Source organism: Lissotriton helveticus, chromosome 9, assembly GCF_964261635.1.
Source record: "Lissotriton helveticus chromosome 9, aLisHel1.1, whole genome shotgun sequence".
NCBI lineage: Eukaryota > Metazoa > Chordata > Amphibia > Caudata > Salamandridae > Lissotriton > Lissotriton helveticus.
This window is the reverse complement of record NC_136070.1, coordinates 770696538-770720616: the sequence shown is the minus strand read 5'-3', so window position 1 is coordinate 770720616 and position 24079 is coordinate 770696538. Positions and strand designations below refer to the sequence as shown.

The following is a 24079-nucleotide window of genomic DNA, read 5'->3' as shown; positions in this document are numbered from 1 at the left end:
CACCGCCACCGTCTTTCTGGCTGTCTACGGGAGAAGGTTGAAGAATCTTCTGAGGCCTTTGATTATGCTAAAGCAGGACCCTGCCACAGCACCTGCTTGTTGCCTAAATGACAAGGCCTCGTCAAACCTAATCCCAAGGTTGCGAGCCGTAGTAATGATGTTTGGGGAGACTTCTGCATCTTGTGGCCACCATGATTTTGGGGAAAAAAGGTTTTGTTGTCCGAATGATAACATTTCGGTCTTACCCGAATTACATTTGAGATGGTGTTTTCTCATCCAGTCGAATGTGGCGGTAAGACAATCTCTTAGATTTTCCTCTGCCTTTGTTGTAATGCTGTCTAATACGAGGATAAGCTGAGTATCATCAGCATAAGATATAGTGCTGATGTGAAAAGATGTAATAAGCTCTATCAGGGGGGTCATGTAAAGGTTGAATAGTATTGGGCTCAGGCTTGAGCCCTGTGGTACCCCTGTTTTTAATGCTTTCTCCTCTGAGCGGTATTTCCCTAGTACCGTGACTTGCTTCCTGTGGCTGAGAAAGTTTTTTAGCCATTCAAGAGCAAGTCCTGCTATTCCTGATTCTGCTAGGCGGCCAATCAATACGGAGTGTGAGACCGTATCAAAAGCCGCCGATAAGTCAAGCAGAACCAGAACAGTCTTTTTTCCTTGATCCATAGCAGTCTTCAGGGTCTCCACAGTGTGCAATAGTGCCGACTCTGTGGAGTGTTTAGCCCTGAACCCCGCTTGGTTGGGATGCAAAATGTCATTTTCCTCCAGATACCTAGCGAGTTGTTTATTCACTGCTGCTTCCGTAAGTTTAAAGAGAATTGGGAGCAGCGAAATAGGACGGAGGTTTGAAAGCGTAGTGGGGTCTACTAGGGATTTCTTTTGCAGAGGTTTGACAGCGGCTAATTTCCACTCGGATGGAATGACGGCAGTAGCCAGGGATGAATTAATGATGGCATTTATGCTCGGGTTTACTGTGTCCACTAGAGCATGAGGCAGCATGGGAGGGCAGGGATCAAATGGGGAGCCAGATTTGCTGGATAGGATAGCCTGGCGGGTTTCTTCCAGACTAACATGGGCGAATTTGTTAAGCTGGGTCTTTCCAATGTCAAGTCTTATGGCCTCTACAAGGGGGAGTGCTGGTGGATCTGGGAGATCTTTGGTGAGATCAGATATTTTCTGTTCAAAGTAATTAGCGATTAAATTACATAATGGGAGCGAAGGGGGGATATCTTGTCTAAGAATCTTAGGATTCATGAAATCATCAACTATTTTAAAGATTTCTTTTTGTTGGTTGTTAGAGGAGTTTATGGCTTCACTGGTGCACTGCTTTATAAACCCTGTGATTCTGGGAAGGCCTCTGTCTCCACTCACACCACTGAAGCAACATCAGCAGACAACTCAAAAAAACTAAGGGGCATTGTGTTAGGTTACACTATCCTACATATCTTAGCAAGTGCTTGTATACCGGATGCATTCTTGATATTGGCATGGTGAACCTTCCTGCACCAAAGCAACTTCAAAAGTTTTAATCAAACAAATACATTCAAAGGACATTGAATCGAGGCCACGCACCTGTTCATACCAGGAAGCCACGATGTTCTCCATATACTGGTAGCTGGTGAAGAAAGCAACAATGCCATCGGGCACAATTGCTGACATTTCCAGCAGCAAGTTGCCGTAATTACGAATCACAGCTGCAAAGAAAAGTCAGTAGGTTTGATGCTCACGCATAAGTGCAAAACTAACAAAACACACATTTACAAATGTAATAGCATTCGCCTCGTCAAACACTTTCCCTCAAACTTGGGCAATGACAGATGATTTGTCTTCGGTTTTGGAGAGGTCAGTTAGGCATGTACACAAACATATCTGGTTATATATGTTCACTTGCACTGGTTCTTATCCTCTAGGAGACTTACTGAACTTTAAAGTATTCAAAATTATTACATTTGTGCCTTGGCACCATCATACCATGGCTGCCCACATTATGCCAGAGATTACCACCACTGAGCTAGTGCCAGCATGTTGCCAGGAATCACAATGGTGCCAGGGCCGGCATTTTACCACAGTTTATCATTATTGTGCTAAGGACAGGATACTACCAGGTGTACCATTGTTGTGCCAGTGCCTGCATGTCGCCAAAGAATACCACCTATGTGCAGCGGCCAGCATGTGCAAGGGATTACTACTATTGTACCAGAGCCAGTATTTTGCCATAAATTATCACCATTGTAAGAGGGCAAGCATTTTACCTCAAACTATCATCATTGTGCCCGGGTCAGAATGTTCCCCGGGACTATCACCAAGTGCCAGGGCCAGCATTTTACCAGGAATTCCTAACACTGAGCCAGGGCAAGCAAATGGCTTGGAATTACCAATTTTGTGCTAGGTGCAGCATTTTGCAGGTCTCACTTGCCCAGCCGAAGAAGCTAATGGCTGAAGAAGGGTGCACCAAAAACGTCTAAAATATGCACAAAATACAATATGTTTGCCAGGAAGGATACACACACCATTAGACGTTAACCTCTTCAGTGCTGCGCGAATTTCGCTGCAGTGCTGAAGGGTTTAAAATCGTATTGGCTCATGACGGAAATGTTCCGTCATCAGCACCGGAGCACCGACGTTGATGACGGAACCGTTCCGTCATGAGCATGGAAGGGGTTAAACAAAAAAAAGACAGCAAGTCTCTCTAACAAGAGGTCAGGGTCTTGCATAGTGCTTAGACTTAGAACTAATCTGTCAGCTGATGGATGCAAGGAAGAGTGCCCTCCACTTCCTACATTACGATATACTTCCCCCGTCTCGCTCGATGGCCACGCCAGATTGCAGGTTTGGGGTTCGGGCGTGTTGCTGCATTCTGATGTAATTCACCTGCAGTCAGTAGGCGGCTATCACCCAATCGCTCACTTGTGGAACCATGCGGATTGTGGGAGTTGGCGTGGTCAAGATTCGCAATCCTGTTATACTTTTCTAGGAGCCATGATTGGGGCCGAGCCCGCCAATCAAGAATGTAATTTCTGCGGCACAAGTGGAAAGTAGAAAAACAAGCATTTGCAATGCAATAGGTCTCGCATTTGCGAAAGTTTGAGCTCTTGGCATTTTAAATTACAATGTCTTTTATTTATGTTTTGATAATTAATACATAAATTAAAGGCATTGCCATTTACAATGGCAATAGCTCAAACTCTTGTATGCGAGACCAATGGCATTGCTAAGAAGCGGCCGCCATTGTCCCGGGCTGCTTGGAAAGTGAAAGCGCACATGGCGCCGGAGTGTTGTATAAAAGCGTGTTGTGCCTGTAGTAGGAGAAACTCATTAAAAAAAAAGTGCATACAGACTAAACAAGACACACCATGTAACAACAGAAGTAAAAGGGCCAGTCCTCTTTGGAGACTACAAAAAATTAAGACACAGCGGTTCTAAGGAGGGACTAACAAGCCAATTAACAAATCAGAAGCTAGCATTTCTCAAGGGCAATGACGAAGGGCAATGACACAAGCCATTGAAAAATATGGGCGGAGAGTGGGTGGAGCTTCAAGGCCATACTTTAACAGCATACCTCGCAGAGCAGCGCATGCACATGCGCTTACCAGGCTCGAAAAAAAAAAAAAAAAACAAGACATGGGGACATCCCAAGACAAGAGCATGGAGGGTTTGCGGGCATCTGTGCCATATAGACAGTTTTGTTGCAAGAACTGCTTATGGGGGGGTCATGAAATAGAAGTGGGTGTTGCATTGTACAAGGCAAACTTTCCTGGAAATTAATTTCAGAGCACTGTACAAACAGGGTAGGATTACAATACAATAGTACTCTTATTCGAAACAATAGCGATAAAAATGAAAAAGTATGCCAAACAATAGGTCACAAATGCAGTGGATCATCTAACTGTGCAGCACGAACCAAAACAAAATAAATAGGTATAGACTGAAATAATGGCATCATAAGACCATACTAAAGAGTCACGGCAGGTAAGAACCATAATTATGGTTCCGACAGGTTAGTAAAAAGAATAGCAATCCGCTATGCAAGGCACTAAACAATAAAAGCAGCAAAATTCAGCACTGGCATTTTAAAGCCCTAACAGATTAGCTAAAAAAAACAGTTGAGAATCAACAGGACTACAGATAAAGTGGATAGGGAGGGAGCAGTAGCGATGCACTGTAGGGAGGAAGCAGGCATGGCTTCTCACGAAATTTATAGGGGATTGATACTGCATATTTACTGACTTTCAATACTATGGAGTAAGATTATAATGCATAGGTGCAGGAAAGAACAAGAGGCTAGACCCATCTATTCATCCTTGGCCAGCAGATCTAGGCTAGACTGATCCATAGCCTAGTTCCTCCTAGATCAGTCGACCAAGCCGGCAGAATACAGTTCTTCTCAGCAAGTCATAGCTCTTTAGTAGGGGTGTAAGAAAATGTTATGTTTTTTCATGAAATTTGGCACAATTTTGAGAAAGTTTAACGACATTTCTCACTATGGTTTACATGCATCTCACTTTTTTTTTTTAAACAAGCACACATCTTGCATACAACAATCGTGAAAGATAATGATTGGAGACTGGTTTGATGAGAACATGTTTATCAGTAAGACATTTTCTCCAAGCACCATTTCCCCTTTTGCAAAAATTAAGTGAAATTATGCAAGGCTAAATGTTGTGGATTTCCCATAGCACTAAATTTAGTAAATTTGTTGTTGTTATATTCATTTCTCCAAGGTCTACTCCTTAGGGTGTCTACTACATCACCATTTGGTGATGACTGCTTATCTTGGACATACAAGAAGCTGTCGTGGCACCAACACTGGTGTGGCATTCAGGGACGAGATCTCTTTACTCGTGCAGACAAAACTTACCACCACTATGCAACAATAGATGGTTCCCATTTCCTCAGTAAACATCTCTGGTCACACAGGCTATAAAACCCTTGTTTTAATTTACATGATGAAAGTTATAGATAGAAGAGGATGACCACTACCTCCTCTCCCACAGGAGCACAATTTGCCAGCTCACCCCCTCAGCCTGGTGAAGACACTGAAGCGACCCCCTCACAGGATCACTCAAGATGCAACAAGCTGCAGGAGACATTACTCAAAGCCAACAGCCTCGAGAGGCCTTGCACATGCCACACTCGAATGACGTGACGTCACTTTATAAACAGACGCGCACTGTCACTAGGGCCACGGAGTGGAGAAACCGCGTTGTGGTTAACAGTGAGGCAGAGAAAAAGCCACATTCTCTCGCCTGCTGTAACTGTAATTATGCTGAATTTCCACACGCGGTTGCAGAACTGTGCTTCGGCTTTCTCTGTATAATATCCTTCCTAATAAAATGCCCGTGTCTGAAGACATATTGTCAGCGCAGGATAGGCCTCCGAAGGCTTTTTATTCAGACTGCATATGAAAGCATTTGCAGCTCCCATTAGCCCGGAGTCTTCCAGTAATAACCGATAGGCCTCCCGCACTTACACAGCAGGGGAGCCCCGGCGCCCTCCCAATAAAGGGCCCGTTGCCTGGAAACCTTGTACCGTAAGCTAATATTTCAGTTATGTGTTTACCACGGAGCAAACCACGCGGCGGGGAGCGGCGGTACCTTAGCGGGGACACGGAGCGGACTACATGGAGGGCACGAGAGAGGAGAAGCGCACAGTGCACGTGACCACAGAGGTGGGGAGCAGAGGTGCATGATAGGTATGGCACAAACACGCCCGCGAGCGCCACATGTGTTTTCAATTATTGCACCTGTGTCTGGGCACGATAATTGAAACCACATGGCCTTTGGTGCACGCAATACCCACCTATAGGCCATGGGCGGAGCAATGCAACGCCCCCCTGTGAGAAGTTGGCCTGGTATATGATGTTCACTATTCTAGTGAGCACCATGCACCAGCCCAAACAACCCTTATGGTGATGGTTGTAAAGTCAACCTTATCGACCAGCTATCCTAATGGTAGCATGGACAAAAGCAGTCTTAGGCTAAACTCAAGAGGGCATGTGAAGCCAGCTGTTTTACCATATGCAAACCTTTTAATACCAAATGAAAGGACACCACACAGGTTATATATTCAAAATGTATATGTATTTATTTCTAAATAAATCCCCTTAACTCTTTATGAGCACAGGAGCACAAGCGTATAACAAGAAACTTAATATAGCTTACAAAAGTTGCACAAATATGGATAGGCCCTGGTGGCCCCTAAAACCATATACTAAAATAGTGGTATAAGAACCACGTCACGAACAATGGTAAGGCCTAGGGCCTTGGGAATCGCTGGGGCTACACTGGACTAACAGCAGTTAGGGAGCAGGAGGTCCACAGGATGCGGGTGCAGTGTCTAAATGCACACGCGTGCACCTATAGAAGTCAATGGGTGCGTAAAGTTAGAAAGTTGCAGATTTGGAAGTCTTCCGACTGTACTAGAACTTAATCACTTAAAACTAGGACACTAGGGGTGTAAACCTCTACAGGAGCAACGCAGTACTCGCGTTACCTCACCCACAGGAAGCGGGTGCATAGGTGTCAAAGTGCGTCAAGTTTCGTCGTAGAGTTCTATGGAGCCTTGGAGAAAAGATGCTGCAGGCGACCAGGAGAGAAGAGTCCGGTTGGATCCAAGGGTGGATCAAAGATGTAGAGTACCTGAAAGCAGAGGGGACAAAGTCTTGGTCAATAGCCAGTGACCAGGAAGGAACCAGGCAATGTCGGGTTGAGATCAGGTGATGTCGAGAAGCTGGTCTCCGCTGCCACGTGGACCAGGAGGTGTCGACGACGACCAGGTGCTGGACACGGACTGTCCCACGAAGGCTCTCGCTGTCGGCGGTGTTGGTTCTCGATTCAGAGTCAACAGGCCTTGGCAAATGCAACCCACGTAGGAATCGAAGATGGCTTCTGGATCAGACCAGCAATGTCTGATGGCTGCTCCTTTTCAGGGGAGTAAGGGCCAGTCTGGAGCAATCAGACCAGCGTTGAAAATTCGAAGGTTCGTTGTCACAGAGGCCACTAGCCAACGGGCAAGTGACCGGACAGACGCGTCGAGCAGGAAAATGCAAAAGGGCCCCACGCAGCACTCAGTGAGTGTGGAGAGGTGATCTTCAGTGCAAAAGCTGCTCGGGGCTGGGGCTTCTCAATCCCCAATGCACAGCTTCAAGGGTGCCTCAGGAGCTGCACAAAAAGCACTTCGCTGGCTTTCCAAGATGGCCGGTCCCACGTCTCACGTCGCCTCCACGGGTCTCAGCTTTGCTGTGGATCGGGCTGTTGGATGTCTGGAAGTCCGGTTCTTGTCAGGCTCTGTCGTTCGAGCTCCGGCGGGTGCAATGATAAAGCAAACCGTTGAGCGCTTGATGGTGCATGCTTGCACAGGGTGGTCACTCCTTGACCACAAGGGAGATTCTTCAGTATTCTACGTCGAGTAGGATGTCGAAGGGTCCAGAGTTTTGTATCAAAGTTTCAGTCAGGATTATCTAAAGTCTATGGACACAGCTCCTACCTTTATTCCAAATCAAGGGGCTGGATTACCTGCTAGGTCCCTCCTATGGGTGGGACCCAGGAAGGGGGTGGTTACACCCCTTTCCCTTTGTCCAGTTTCGCGCCAGAGCTGGGGCTGGAGTGCCCCAGCACTGGTTTGAACTGGCCTATGCATGGGACACCTTGTGTGCCCCAGGCAGTGTCTAGTTTCATTCAGCCCTCCCTGCCCCAATCCACTATCTCCTGTCTGGGGTGGTGCTAGCACCTCCCTGTGACAGGAAACCTATTGTCCAGGCTTCCCCTGCCGGAGTTTCGTCCAGCAGCAGGAGGCCAGACTTGTGTCTGTGGCAGCAGCATCCATTTTGTGATGCTGAGGCTCTGGTTAACTTTAACCAGGATTAAGGTTAGTAACATGTCTTCTCTCTCTAGAAGGGTGAAAAGCTACCCCCGTCGCCAATACCCCCGTCGCCAGAATTGGCGAGGGTGCAGTATTCCAAAGCGTATGACACCTTACACGACATGTTTTGATAAAGCCAAACCAAAGATAGCATCTAACCGCGAGGATTATAATGCACTTAAGAGTATATGGTACGGCAATATCCCAGAACAGCTATAAGGACATGGTTCCGAAAGCTACAGACAGGCTCAGCTCATGCTAGAGCACCATCTCACATAAAACCAAGCACTCTGCCTCCAGGATTGTTAAGGCCTGCCATAGGAGTGACTTATAGGTGTATATGTGTCCAGATATAAGGTTAGACATAGGTATACTATATCTAAGCAAGGGGTGATTACACGACCTTGCCCCAGCTGAGTGATCAGCCAGTTGTGTCAGTTTGGATGGCCAGCCAGGGGTGGCAAACGATATGCTGCAGCCCCTGGTAGGCCTTGGATGCACCTATGCCCTGGGTACCTATAGTACACTGTTCAGGGGCTCATAAGGTGACCCAATCCCAATTGGTGATGTACCTAAAGTACATGGTTGTGAATTTAGAGAGAGAACAGCAGGGCTGTGGGTCTGATTAGCAGGCCCACAGCCACATTAAGTCGAAAACCAGTGGAGCAAAAAGCAAAAAATGGGGTGACCATAGGATAGCAGACCCTACTCTCCTACACCCCCCAGGCCTATTGTGTGCCGGTTTGTAAAACACACGCACGCAAAGGCCAATAACCTGCCACAAAAGGAAAAGCACACACTTGTGCTTGTGCCATTCCTAGGGCAGTCTCCTAAACCCCATTTTTAGGCACTAAAATTCTCGCGCTGCACACTGCAACGCTAGGCGCTAGACCTAACAATGAGTCAAAATGTGTTCTAAGGCTGACGCAAATTTTAAGGGAAAAGTCAGAGGTAATTTTTTTTGAAGTGCAATAGTACTATTTGCTCAAGAGCAAGGTTGTGTGGTTGACCCTCTATTAAAAGGCCGTGTTGGTGAGCAAGCCCGTAGAAGGTGAGGCAGCACTTAGTTCCTACTAACGTGGGTTTATTATGGGTTTATTATATCACTCTGGTGCTCGACTTCTGGAACCTTTCATATCCCTCAACTTAGAGACGTTTGTGAGATGCTGAATAATCGTTATAAAATCCTAATTCCCCTTGTTGCTTACGATCAAGAAAGAACCCAGTAAAAAGGATGCCGGAATCCAGTGACGTTCCAAAGGCTAATGTGGGACTTTTGCCAAATCCAAGCTTATGCAAGGGGGTCTTTATGATTAGCGCCATTCTTTCTCCAGCTTGCCTTGAGGGGGAACAGCCTGTTGCTCACCTCTCCTGCCCAGTCTTCGTTGCCGTGAGGGGAACGACCATCGGAACCCTGCTGTTAATACTGCCCCACCGCCGTGAGGGAAATGGCCAGGCGAAGGACAGGAATTGGACTGCAATACCCAGAAGGTCCTGCCTGGCGCAGGTGAACCACGTTACCCGAGGGAGCCAAAGGCCCTCATAACCACCAAGGCTCTCCCGCAGCGCGGAACACGCACAGGCGTGCCCTGGTCAAGGGCGGGCCCGCATGCGCCCGTCAGCGCCAGGAGAAGCCAGGGCAGGGCTATCCCTTTTGGCCTAAGGAACCTCGCCCCAGAGAGACTCTGGTAAGACACCTAGGGGTTTTCCTTGTGCAAAGCTATTGTATGCCTAGTGAACTGAACTACCACTATAGTGGTGTGGACCCTCTGTCTTAATTTTTAATCTTTTGGACTTACATGCACAAGGTGGTGTCGGACTAAGAGTGCATATAACAGATTTTCAAACACAACGTAGCCAAATCCCTTTACCTTTAGTTCTTTTTTGATGTCACAAGTTATATGTATAACCCAAATATTTTAAATATTTACAACTCGAGGCCATAACGACCTTTTAACTATCTATAGAGAGTGTCTAACAACATCCACTTATTTTAATTTGTAATATTAGTTTTATGGCCTAGAAGGCTTACCGTATTACAAGATTACACCTGAACAAAGTTGACTGCAGTTTCACTTACCTCAATTGATTAGGGGGCAGGTTGCATCTTTTTCTTTTATTCTTTTTTTCTCTTTTATTATAGGTTTCCTAATTTGATAGCCCCACTAATTGCGAAGTTGACCATTGTACAGGCTTTTTAAACTATTCAGTGTACTCGTACTACTGCTTGCTTGATTTAGCTCTAGACAAGTAGTCTGCCTTTTAGCCCAAAATGTAAGTTATCTACCAGCCTACAAACCAAAGTCAGTTAGAATACATAGATAATCATTCTGACCCAAAGAGAATGGGGATACGTGCATGTACAGAAAAGAAATTAAAGGCCCCCCCAATGCCCACATCCAAACCTAAGACTACCTCAATAGACAGGATGTTGGAAAAGGCCCTCGGAGCTGTGGCCACTGAAATTGAGCGCACAGAAAGACGGTTATCCCTTACTCCTAATCTAGAAATCCCTATGTCAGATTCCCACACCCCACAATTATCAGGAAGTCCAGAACCCTTGATTAACGACGCAGAAAGGGCCCATACTTCAAGAGAAGAAGTTAGAACTCCTGACCAAACGAGGGTGGAATCTTCCATAAAACTTGTTAAAAAAGGGAGATCTAAACCAGCAGTAAAATCAGCAGTAAAAAGGAAGAAGGCCATGGCAGAGAACAAAGATGATAGGAACATCTGGAAGGGAGGACAAGCAAATAGCACTGAAGCAACCAGTGATCAGCCAATTTGGGTCACTAAGTTAGTGGTGGATTTACAAATACAAGTGAGGAACATCGTTAAAGATGAGCTTAAACCACTCATAGGAAGGGCTGATAAACTATCTTTCCTTATCAATAACTGGGCAAGCAACAGGGGGACAGTTGACGGGACTGTTGGAAGGGACAACAGTCCTCAAGATCAGGTTTGTGAGAACATTACTATGGCCAAACTACCCTCTAAACAGAATGTTAGCTCAGTTACTCAAGTGTTAAACCCTGAAAGACAACAACTACCAGTCCCCACTAGTGTCAACATAGAGAGGGTATCACCTGCCACCACTAGTAGCCCAAGACCACCCCCCCACCCTGCTTAAACAACCTATTGGGCCTAGGCTGCTGCGTAATGATGTCAATACGCAAAGGGCAGGGGTGGAATCTCCAACACACGTGCAAGCTCCCAGGGAAAATAATCCACCCCCAGTCATAAACCTGCCACCGGCCGCAACTCCATACGTTCTTCTTTTGGCTGGTATACCCGAGCTGAGAAGGGGTCAACACGAGTTACATCAAGAATTAAAAAATAAAAGCATGCATTGGCTAGCGAACCAATGTTATTTTAGGTATGAAGATGCAGAAGAAATCCTAACTAAACGCAGAGTGGGATGGCTAGGGTGGAGGCCCAAAGACAAGGAAGGGGACTGCATAGTGATTAACTTTAGGAATCCTTATATTGTGCAAGAAATTTTAAATAGAGAGGCCGAGATAACAATGGATTCTATCTCAGCCCTCCCGCTGGGTTACTTCTATCCCCCTGAGAGGGTCCAGCTAGACAAGAGGCACAATGGGTGGGATTGGAGATACAAAAAATATAGCCTTAATAAAGCTGCTGTAGATCGCCACTGGCCCAGGCACCAAATGTATAACGTTCCTACAGCTAACAGATTTAGCAGTCTAGAAGGAGTAGACTGACGTGAGGCCCAAACCACTGCCCCCGAAGTGCACCAGGGTGTAATGCGGCTGTTAATTGAGTCCCGACAGAACTATGTAGGGCATAGTATGATATCAGGGGATGGGGGAAACCTGTGTGAGGACCTGGATTGGTGGTTCGGCCTAGACTGTTCCCATGAGGCACAGGGTCAAGACTGATTTTCATATGGCTGGGTCTGAACTGGGGTGGTGAAGTGAGCTAAAAAATGATGATGGATTCAACCCACTGTGACTGGGGGTGAGTGTCTGAAAAGTTTCAGCGCTCCGTCCATCATCTCCTTGTGTTTGCTTTGTTTGACCCAAATTGAAAGGGTATGCCCAGAATTGGGTCCCTTGCTTACTTTGCACCTGGATTCAAGCTAGCCTAGCGAATGAGTTGTGTTACCCAGAAACCGGTCCCAGGATGCTTGTTTCTGGTCCAGTGAGGACCTGGCTAAGCAGTTCGGACTGGACTGTCCCCATGAGGCACAGGGTCAAGACTGATTTGCATATGGCTGGGTCTGAACTGGGGTGGCGAAGTGAGCTAAAGAATGATGATGGATTCAACCCAGATCTGTGACAGGGGTGAGTGTCTAAAAAGTTTCAGCACTCCGTCCATAATCTCCTTGTGTTTGCATTGTGAGATGTAAAGCAGCACACATAGGATGTAGCTAAATGGGTCTGGCACTGCTGGACTAGAGTGCAATCCTTCGAGTGGCCAGCTTTGTGTCAAATGAATTTATTATACATATAATTTTAGCAAAATAAAAAGGTCTTGGCTAATGTGAGACCTAATAAATTGTGCCAACGTCCATGGGCAAGTACATTTTCTGTTAATGATGATAACATTGCACCCTAGTCTGAAATCTGAAAATTGCACCAAGAAACCTAACTATTGTTGTTAGCATATACAGCAAAAGAGAGCACAAGGATAGTACCACATCTCTCCTGCCCAGTGTTTCCTATTTCCAGAGCACTGAAAGTATGCTTTGTCTTAAATCCATACATTGTGGATGAGAAAATGAAAGCAGACTCTGGAAAAAATGAAACACGCACATTCTCTTCGTAAAATGTCTAGCCTAGCAGTTTATTTTCTTTTTTTCAGTTGTGCAGACTCCACTCAAAATGGCTTGAGGGATCTGTAAAAAGAATATGGAAGGGTAGAGGGAGCACATGATGAAACTATTACAGCGCACTACACAATAGATTTCACAATAGCAGGAGAGCAGAGAAACAATTGGCGGAGCGCAATATAAAGTGTTGTCATTATTAATTAATTAATTATTAATTATGTGCTTATATAGTGCTGGAATCACTCCCGAAGGGGTACCTCCGCGCTTCGACCGCTGCGAAACCCTTCCTGGCTTCCCTGAGAGATGGTCCCTTAATGGGTATCTCCAGGGTGAGACCAGGCATCCCCGGCGGTCTGGTGGGGCCGTTAGTGAAGATGAGGCAAGCTAGTGCCCAGAGTTGCCGAGTGTGATCGCTGATCAGAGTGGGCACCGAGGCGAGAGAATTATCGAGTCCGCTGACCCTGGTCCAGAAACCTGCCGCGTCGGGAATCGAACCCTGGTCCCGGGCCGTCCTCTGCTCTCGGGTCTGCCGCCTCTAACCAGTGAGCCACACTACTCCATAACAGGAGTAAACATTTAGAAGGATCACATTAGCATAGAAAAGGTAATCAGTGTAGCATGTCTAAATAGATGTGCAGAAGGTGTATGACATGAAAGGATGACAAGGGAATTGCCTGATCAATGGTAACCTTGAGATATTGAAATGTTCACAGTATAAAAAAATCCAGCCCAAAAAGATGCCAGCAAGATATACACTAGTAAATCTGAGCGTAAGCAAGAAGAGTGGACGAAAGCAGGGTAAAGGAAGGAGAGCAGTATAGTTATAACCAAGAAGATGAGGATCACAGGTGGCGTAGTATAACCTAAAGTGTCATGCCCCCTCACGTGTAGCTTCTTTTATGTGTCGGCAGATGTACTGAGGTGATATGTACTTTTTAAGATATACATGATCGATATAAAGTTTTGATGATGATATCATGCAAACTCCTAAGGTTTATGTCTCCACAGACTGTAGCTTGCAGGACATAAATGACCTCAAATGGTGCATGATATGTGTCTGCTGACTGCTGTAGTAAAATGATGAAGAAGAGCTACAGTACAGCCATATGTACAGTACCTAGTACAGGGCTTTAAGTGGGATGAAAATACTGGGGGGCTTGGCGATGGGCTGAGCTGCCCCCCTCCTGGGCAATTTTCGGACCGGGGAACCCATCCCCTGGGGCCAGGCCGTAATATATATTTTTATAAAAGGGAGGGGCCATTTGGCCCCGCTTCCAGGCAGATTTCGCCCCCGGGGACCCCATCCCCCTCGGCTAGGCCTTAAAAAAAAAAAAATTAAAGGAATGGGAGGTCCGCGCATCCCCCCTCCCTGGGCCGAAATCGGCCCCTGGGACCCTATCCCCGGGGCCTGGCCACTTCGTTGGGGACCACGGGAAGAGCCTTAAGGCCCCCGCTGTCTCGGCTGGCTCCCTGCCTCCTGCCGGAGCAGGCATTGCTTTGAGATCGAGGGAGCTGCTAACATGCAGCTCTCTGAAGCCCAAAGCAAGGTGTCTGTTTCCCTGATTGCTAGACAGCGGGCAGGGAAACAGACTCTTGCTCTGCTTTCAGCAAGCAAGAGCATTTTGTGCTTTCACTTGCTGAAAGCAGAGCACTTGTTTGCTACGGCAAGCCATTGCAAACTGCAATCTCCCGGGAATGGGCACCCGGGACACTACTGGAACCAGATCTAGGGGAGTGGCAATCCCTAGGGCCATATAGGTCTCCATGGAGGGGCCGAGCGGACCACCTCCTTTAATATGCAAGCCTCGGGGAGGTGGTGGTCACAGGCCGGTGGTCCGCAATGGATCCCCTTTATTATTGTATCTGTGCCCTGGGGAGGTGTGGTCCCCGGGGATGCATGCGGGCCAGGGCCCCCCACACAATATTTTATTTTAGATACAGGGAGGTGGTGGTCAGAGGGGCTGTGGGTGGGGCTGCAGGGCCTCCCCCGCATTGTTTTTAAGTGAATTAATGCTGGTGTCCCAGGGAGGTGCTGGTCTCCGGGGCAGCGGGGGCCTAGCGGGCCACACCGCATTTGTATACAACAGTGCCCTGGGGAGGTGGCGGTCCCCATGGATGCGAGAGATGCGTAGGGCCCACCCGCATTGTTTATTAACATTAATTAATGTATGTGCCGCAGGGAGGTGGGGGTCCCCGGGGCAGTGGGGGGCCTGAGTGCCCCCGCATTTATAGTATTTAGTTCCCCTGGGTTGTGGCGGTCCACGGGGCTAGATAAAAGCTTAGGAGGGGGATCCACGAGCCACACCTCATTTATGCTCCCAGGATTTGGCTCACCCAGGGCTTTTAGAAATAAAGAGCCAGTGTGCCTTTTTTTATTTTGCCGCAGATCTACCAGTGAGTCCACAGCAAATTTGTTTTTCACAAATCCTTTTTTACCTACAGCGAGCTCGCAGAGGGACCCCCCACCCTTACCATATCTGGGGCATCAGGGTATTCCTACCCTGTCCCTTTTTCTTTCTTTTTTACTTTTCTTCTAGGACGTGTGCAGTGTCTAAACACAGCCGCCAATCACCATTGACTTCTATGGAGAAAGTTAAAGTTACAGTTTTAAAGAATAAGGACACTTAGGAGTGTACTACGGTAAAACCCTTTCAGTACTGGACACTTCGAGAGTCAAGACCCACGGGAGCACCGAAGTACTCGTGTTACCTCGCCCAGGGAAGCCGGGTGGATAGGTATCTTTTCGTGTCGGGTTTCGTCGTCGTTTCCTATGAAGAGCGGCAAAGAAGTGCTGCAGGCGACCAGAAGAAAAGTGTCTGGATGGATCCAAGGGTGGATCGGAGATCTGAAGAACCTGAAAGCAGAGGGGACAGAGTCTGGGTCACTAGCCAGTGACCAGGATGGCGATAAGAAGATGCCAGCCGATGTTGGACGCTTTCAAGTGATGTAGGTGAAGCTTGACACTTCAGCCACGAGGACCAGGAGGCATCGACGACAACCAGGAGCTGGATTTGGCTGTCCCACGTCGAATGTCGAGTGCTGGAGCGTCGTTATCCGTATTGGACCCAACAAGCCTTGGCAACAGCAACCCACGCAAGATAAGATTGGCTTCGGAGCAAACCAGCAAGGTCTGAGGGATCCACCCTTTGGTGGGGAGTCAATGCACGTCTGGAGCAACCAGGGAAGCCCAAGAAACAAAGGATTGTCCTTGGTGGGGACCCACCAGTCTACGGACTAGGGATCGTGAAGGCACCTCGAGCTGAAATGCAGGGAGCGGACCCACGGAACACTTGTGGAGTGTAGGCCTCTAAGCTTTGGTGCAAAAGGTGCTCGAGGCTTGGACTACAAATAGCCCAATGCACAACTTTGGGAAACTTCGGGATGTAGGTGCACTTGCAAAATTGCAGGATGTCCAGGAGTTCCGGTCCCACATCTCTCATGAAAGCTACAGGTCTCAACTCTGCTGGGGACTCGTGTCAGCCTCTGAGATGTCTGGAAGTCCGTGTCCTGTGTCGCAGATTCTTCGGGATCCGTCGGGAGCCTTGAAAATGCCACCCGCAAAATGCTTCTTTGGTGCCTGTTTGAACTGGGGAGTCACTCCTTGACCCCAAGGGAGATTTCTTCCATATTCCAGTCGATAGGGAATGTTGAAGGTACACGATTTCTGTTTCAGAGTTTCGTCCAGGGTAATCTAAAGTCCTAGTGATTGGGTTCCTATACTTATACTAAGTTTAGGGGTTGGACTAACTCTAGGGTCCCACCTATGGGAGGACCTGGGGAGGAGTGGTTACACCCCTTCCCCTTTGTCCAGTTTCGCGCCAGAGCTGGGACTGAGTGCCCCAGCAACCAGTTTGAACTGGGAAATGCACGGGGACCCCATGTGTGCCCCAGGCACTGTTTGAAAAGCATTCACTGAATGCAACCCACCCTGCCTCAATACACGAAAGCCTGTCTGGGGAGGTGCTGGCACCTCCCTGGACAAGAAACCTATTGTCCAGGCCTCCCCTGCCGGAGCTTCGTCCAGCAGCAGGAGGTCAGACTCATGTCTGTGGCAGCAGCATTCATTTTGTGATGCTGGGGCTCTGTTTAACTTTTACTGGTCAGACCAGTGTGTACATGTCTTTTTTCTCTAGAAGGGTGGAATGCTACCCCCGCCGCCAGAACTGGCAGGTGGGTAGTATTCCAAAGTGTTTAACACCAAACACAACATGTTTTGATGCAGCCATTCTAAAGTTAGCATTAACCGCAAGGATTATAATGCACTTAAGAGTATATGGTATGGCTGTATCATAGAACAGCTATAAGGAAAGGATTCCTAAAGCTGCAGAGGGGCTCAGCTCATGCTAGGGCACCCTCTCACACAAAACCAAGCACTCTGCCGTCAGGATTGTCAAGGCCTGCCATAGGAATGACTTATAGGTATAGGTATAGGTATAGGTATATATATATATATCGGTATACTATATCTAAGTAAGGGGTGCTTACACCACCTTACCCAGGCTGCAAGTGCAGACCTGTGGTGCCATTTTGGGAGGCTTCCCAGGGGTGGCATAATACATGCTTCAGCCCCTGGTAGGCCTCTGGGGTACCTATGCCCTTGGTACCTAAGGTACCATATACTAGGGACTCACAAGGGTAACCCAGTAACCAATCTGGAGTGTACCTAATGTACATGCAATCAATTTAGACAGAGAACAGCTAGGCTGTGGTCCTGATTAGCAGGGCCACAGCCAGACTAAAGTCGATAAACCAGGGAAACACAGCAAAAAGTGGGGGTAACCATAGGAAGCAGGTCCTACTCTCCTACAGCTGCCAGCACTTCCTGGTTGAAGTGTTGGCAGCCAATCAAACTTTAGTAGGATCCTCAAGTCCACTGCAAGGACTCACATCCCCAGACATCTAGATTTTGTAAAGTTAGATATCTCAACAACCACTGAACAGATTTACACCATTTCACATAAAGCACGCTTTCTGGACCAACATCTAGCTTTCTGCCAAATTTGGTGTAATTCCGTTCAGCGGTTCGGGCTGTAGTTGAGTTTAAAAAAAAGAAAAATCCCTATAGACTTAAAATGGGGTAGACACATTTTGGGACCCCCTTTTTTCTCGGCTCCTGCTTGACGGATCACGCCGAACCGCAAATGAACCAAAACTGGGAGGTTTTAAGAAAATTTCGTGAAGATTGGTCAAATGGCGCCAAAGTTATCGTCAAAACAAAAATGCTTTTCCTATGGAAACTTTGGTCCTAACCATAACTACCAACTGGCGACTGCCAGTAGGTAATGTATATGTATATATATATAATTCACTGAAAACAAACAAAGGTTACAGGGATGTTAAAGTTAGGAAACATAATTTAAAAAAATCCTTAGAAATTCATGGAAAATCCAAAGATTCCACGAAAGTTTAAGGTAGGTAAAGACTGTATGATAATTAACATGGGACACACTTTTTTGACCCCCTGAAACTTTCCATGCACAACTAGAATTACTGGTGAACTTGTTTAGAAAATTGTGTGAAGATTCGTCAAACAGCGGCAAGTGCCCAAAAAAATTCCTATGGAACCATGGTCCTAACTATAACTACCTAATGGCGAAGAGAGAGAGAGAGAATCACAACTTGCTAACCGCATGGAAAATACTAATAGTTGAGAAAAAACCTAGGCAAGTGACAATATACACATATATGCAGGCATAATATATACACACCAAGCAATTCAATTCCAACATATAAGATAGCATACATGACTGCTTATGTTGTTATTTTAATTATTATAGATCACATTTAAAAAGATAGATAGTTTTCTTTATAGAAAACTATTCATTATCTTTTTAATGGGCACAACATTCTATGCACTATTCTTAACAGGGGGATATAGTCCTTTTTCAATAATATTTGTCTTTTACGTGGATGAACTGTAACATGATGTTTTTAATTTATTTTATCGCTATTTTATAACGGATGTACGGTAATAAGATGTTACACTGTGAATTTATAATGCTTTTATGACTGATTGACCAAATTAAGTTGTTGAACTTAAACTTGTGCCCGAAAGTAACGATAACTTGTGCCATCGCCATGCACACTTTTTTAATCATCAATTTTTACTACGAATATTACAGTGACATTATCAATGGTGTCATAGAAGATGTGACACGTGATATAATATCTGGAGCAATTAGCAGTGCATGGTGAGGGTGCGTGTTCGAGTTACCTTAGGGCACAAGTTATAGTTACTTGAAATAACTAACTATAACAGCTACATTTCCATTGTGCAGGTAAGATCTGAACCTAACTAGAACGTCCCTGTAACCTTTGCTTTTTCCAGTGTATTTCTAGGGTTTCTTTTATCATTAAGTAAAATGCCCATCACAATGCACAGTGGTTGCGGTTGTGGTGGTGGTGGGTGGGGGGGGGATGGACACATGGCCTGGACTGGCACTGTGCTGCATCTACCCAAGCTTGCATTTCCTGCACCTCTCCTCCTTGCCATCCATTGTCAAAGTCCATGCCCTTGGTCCCTCATTACAGCCCTGTGTGGCCGTTGGTCTGCTACTGTCCTTCCTGCCTGCCATGAACAGTTAGCTTGCTGCCTCATCCATGTCCCCTGGACCTTCTGTTGTACGAGTCTAAGCGCCAGCCCCCCTCCTACCTGCCCTGCATGGTCCAATGTGCTGCCACTAACCTCCATTTAGCTTGATGTCCCTGCTCACTCCTCCGGCCGGCCGTTGCCCAATTCTAATCCCCATCATTGCCATCCTGCTAGCCTCTGTGCTTAGCATGCTCCCCCTACCCTCCTTCCGCCACCCTCCGATGTCAGTGTGCTTGCCCCTGCTCCCTCCTTGTTGCTCACCATGCTCCATGGGCCTGCCACGGTCCCTCCTATCTACCCTGAGTGTTCTGTTGAGCGGACACTGCCCCTCCCACATCCCTAGCATGGTCAGGTGACTGCCGCCTGTCTCTGCCACCTCCATCCTGCCTGTCTGAGTTCCATGGCCCTATCCCCTCCCTCCTGTCCTCCATGGTTAATTTTGTTGCCATGTTTTGTGCATGTCTCTGCCTCCTCCCTCTTGCCCAAAGTGGCCATTGTGTGTCCACAGCCCTCCTACCTGCCCTGTAGGTCAGCTTGCTATCCCTGGCCCCCGCTCACCTTCCCTCTGTTGTTTGTGTGTATGCCATTATAGTCTCACTGTTGTCCGCCATGGTGTGTTGGGCTTCCAGTGCTCATTCGGCCTGCCCTACATGGTCAGCTTGCTGCTCAAGTCCTGCCCCTTGCCTGCCGTTTTCCATGTGCAAGCTTCTATCCCTTCCCCTCCTGATTTTTTATTTTTTTTATTTACCCCATTGACTTACATTGAAAAAGAGGAGATTTTAGGCAGGAGTCGGATAAAAAAAATCCCTTTTGGGCTTAAAAACATTGGGAGTCTCTTGCCTGAATCGGGTCTGTTGGCATGCATGGTTATACTGCTACTGCCTCTTCCTTCTGCCCGCAATGGTCTGTTATACTGCCACAGCCTCTCTTGCCTTTCCTGCAGGGTTAGTTTGTTGCCCCATCTCCCACTTTTCCCTGCCTTCCATGGTCAGTTGTGCTGCCACTGCAACTCTTGCCTGCCCTGCGTGGTCAACTTGTTGCTTCTATGCCCTCCTTCCTGCCCTCAATTATCCGAGTCCGTGCCCCTGACACCTGCCTCCCCACAGTATTCTAATGAACAACTAGATTGCTAACATTCTATATTTATTAAAAAAGTGTGGCACACCTGACATCATCTTGATGTAATCAAAATACCTAAAGCATATCCTGTAGAAATGATAAAAAACTAGAGGATCTTATTCCCATAATAATTATGGTTAGTGCTCTAAAAAAGTAAAACAAGAACATATTTTCTGTGTTCTCAAATAGTGAAAAAGCACTTTTAAATTATTTGCTATCCCGATTTCTTTTTATCCAGTTGATCACTTGATTGTATGTTGCACTTAGGGGAGAGAATGTGGCATTACGGCCAGAGCTGTAGACTTTGCAACTGGGGAACCAGGTACGAGTTTCGGCATCAGCTCAACATCCTGTGATTCTGGGCACATCATGTAATCTCCCCATGACTAATGCTCAAAAGGAATGTGTCCGTGTGTAATGTAACTGATGCTCATGTAAAGCACTCCAACGCCTTAGGGTCAAGTCTGTGCTATATAAAACTGCAAAAAAACTAAACAACTAAGTGTTTTGCACACTTCTTTCATTGGCTATATTTGGTTGATATTTGTTCTACATTTAGGCTCTTTTATCTCTAGTGGCCATCTTGGGAGATTTATTTGTGATGAAGTTGCCTAATCTCCTCATTTACTGCAATGTCCTCAGAAGAAATTGCTTCCAGTTTGCCACTTCGATTCCATAAAGATGGCGATCATATGTGCCACACTTTTGACATCAATTCAGAATGTAGGCACTCTAGTTGCTCATTAGAACACTGTAGTAAACTGCTCATCCCCAGGGAGTTAACTGGCAATCTGCTGGTGGTATTGAAAGTGCATGTTTCAGGCTACGTCTCAGAATGGTTTAGTGAAATAGAAGAATAAAATATTTGAGAACATGCTTAAAACATGTCCTATTTTTTCTTTCTACAGCACTAACGAGTTACTTACCTTCGGTAACGGTGTATCTGGTAGACACGATTCTAGCCGAAGATTCCTTCATGTAGAATTATCCCCAGGCGTGAGACTGGATCCAGAAACTGTTTTGCCACAGCCTATCTGCGCGCCGGGGGCGGGGCGACACCACGCAACTCCGCCCAGGCGTCGTCCGCATACGTGACGTCAGCGAGTTCACATAAAACCCGCCCCGGCGAGCCTACGTCAGTTTTCTTATGAGAACTTTTCCGCACCACAACGCGGAACCACCAAACTGTGGAAGCATGGGAACAGTGTGCGAAGAGCAGAAACATTGGAAAGAAACAGTGACTAACAACACCACACAGAGCAGTGTGAACACTGCAGAACCCAAAGGCAGGGAAAGAAGAAAGAACTAGCAGAGCCCTGCGATGCCACCCTCCCAGCACATAGACAGCCTCCCACCCTTGTGCCCCAGAGGCAAGGAACATGCGTAGAAGTCATGGCACAAGTAGTAATCTACCACCCCCATCCTGAGCATGGAAGGGGACCAGTCCCAAGACAGACAGGGACAACAAACCTCCAAGCCTTCCCAACATAGAGGGCAACCACCTACAAGGGACAAGGGCAAGACATGGTCAGATAACCCTCAAGCAGAGGAAAGCAATGAAAGGACAGGGACAGGAAGCAAATACCCGGAAACCCGGAGTAGCCAGAGCAGCAGGGCACCGGAGCACCGGAGCCCCAGCCCCATCCTCCAAAGAACCAAAGGAGGAATGAACCACCCCCAGACAGAGCCACCTGTCCAGAATAAGGAAAGCACTCACAGGAGACACAGCCCCCACCGGGAGGTGTGCACCGAAGACCAACCCAAGGGTCCTCGATGGAATAGGGGAGGAAGGCAGGGCCGTGAAGGAATCTGCAGGTAGAATCATCTCTACCAGATACATCGTTACCGAAGGTAAGTAACTAATACACCTGATAGAGACTACTAGCCGCAGATTCCTTCACGTACAATAGATACCCCAGCAATACCCCGTGGGAGGGAGGGTCTGTGAAAGGACACCAGTAGCCAATACAGAACAGAGGGCCCCACAGGGGACCCGATCTGTGGACCAGGTAGAACCTCGCCTCTGCCAGGCAATGGGAACCCCCACCAGCAGAACCCCACCGACCCCAAGAGGAAGAAGGAGGGAGAAGAAGGCTGAAGAGGCCCGTACCCTACAGTAGAGGAACCAGGGCAAGGTCGGGGAGGTCGAAGCACCCCATTTCCCCACAAGGCAACCTAGCTTCCGCCTGTGAGGGGGAACAGGATATCACCCCGCTATTCGCCACCTTACCACCTCCTAACGTAATGAGGCTGCCTTTTTCGACACGGAAAGGGGCCTGGGAAGGGTTAAATTCATCCAACCCTTTTCGTCCACAGGAACGCCCCCTTTTAGGACGCTCACCAATCCCGTGAGGCCGGATGGTTTCGGAAGGCGGGAACTTTCACTGAAAAGGCGGAAGACGCCAAGGAGACCCCGTCCGGAACAGGAAGAGTCAAGGAGGAAGTGAAAAGCAGCAACGGGACGGACGAGGACCAACGGAGACCAGGACGAGAAGCAAACGAGGAGGAGCTCTGGTGACCGGGACGAGAAGCAAACTTTGAGAGAAGCAACGCCGAACCGGAGGAGTGGTCCGAAGAATGGTGGACACCCCCGGAGGACGCGAGCACACCGCCGTAGCTCAGGAGAGCTGCGGCCACCGCGGTACGTGGGACTGGGCAGGGGGTTGCATTGGGAAGGGAGGCGAGTCCGAGGAACTCCAGAGGCACGGGTAGCAAAAGAGAGCACATCATTGCCCTGAACCCTCACTAGCTACAATTTGTTTTTTAATTATCTTGGGCACGCCTAAAACACTCACAAATCTTCCATCACAACCCTCCCCCCCTTGAAAAAGGAAGGAGGCCGACGAAGACGTAAGGACCGGGAGGCTGGCCACGAGATGAACTTTCATTTCTTTTTCTTCTTCACTCCCCCCCTCTAACCTCCCCATGGTGGTTGAACGTGAGACTCTCACGTTTTAGATCAGTGAAAGACATTTTTACTGACCGCCCTCTCTTCTTTCTTTTCATACTCCGTGGATTGTACCATCTCGTCACCCATAAGGAAAGGAAGAACCACCAGCAACGGCAAAGGTGCTGAAGACACCCTAATCCTCGCCCTCACCCTCCCAAACCCGTGGACCTTTGTTTTTTTTCTTATTTGGTTATTTTCAATAAATGAGATCACCATTCACCCTCACGTAAGACCTCCTAGCTTTATTTTCCGCCCCTCCTTCTCACACCGCCCAATACTAAGACAGGAAGGGAGGAGGAAGAAGCCTAGAAGACCCAAGGAAATGAGGCAAAAGAAGGCGAACCCACTCCAGATGGAGAGCAACCGCCAGTCAGAACAGCACCGGCAGTCAAAGCCGCCAGAAGCAAGAAGAACAGCCCGAGGCCCCAGGAAGGCTGAGTAGGTGGCACCTGGCAAGGGAGAACACAGGCTCATCCCAAACCTCCGGACAGGAGCAGGGAGAGGAGGAGATGCCCGGGCACACTACCTCAACTGGCCGCGCAAACAAGCTCAAGAAGTAAAAGCAACCGACAAACGCCATGGAGAACAGACACCGGAAGGCGACCAGAACCTCCAGCAGAGCGGAAGCCATATGACAGCTACCACTACCCCACACAGGGTACGTTAGTCCCAAAATATGGGAACCCTCTTTGGAAGAACTTCTGCAGCAGAGGAAAAACAAAAGAGCCAGGGGGGAAAAACACCCAGTGAAGGC

The 24079-nt window shown here is 47.5% G+C and overlaps 1 protein-coding gene across 2 annotated transcripts in view; it reads right to left on the bottom strand.

The window, feature by feature from the left end:
* The window catches only part of ERCC2 (ERCC excision repair 2, TFIIH core complex helicase subunit), a 1411027-nt gene that overhangs the window by 232233 nt on the left and 1154715 nt on the right, over positions 1–24079 (bottom strand). For both annotated transcript variants that reach the window (XM_078660894.1, XM_078660895.1), the window contains one exon: positions 1582–1703. In XM_078660894.1, coding sequence (XP_078517020.1) covers positions 1582–1703 — 122 coding nt within the window. The remainder of the gene's footprint in view (positions 1–1581; positions 1704–24079) is intronic.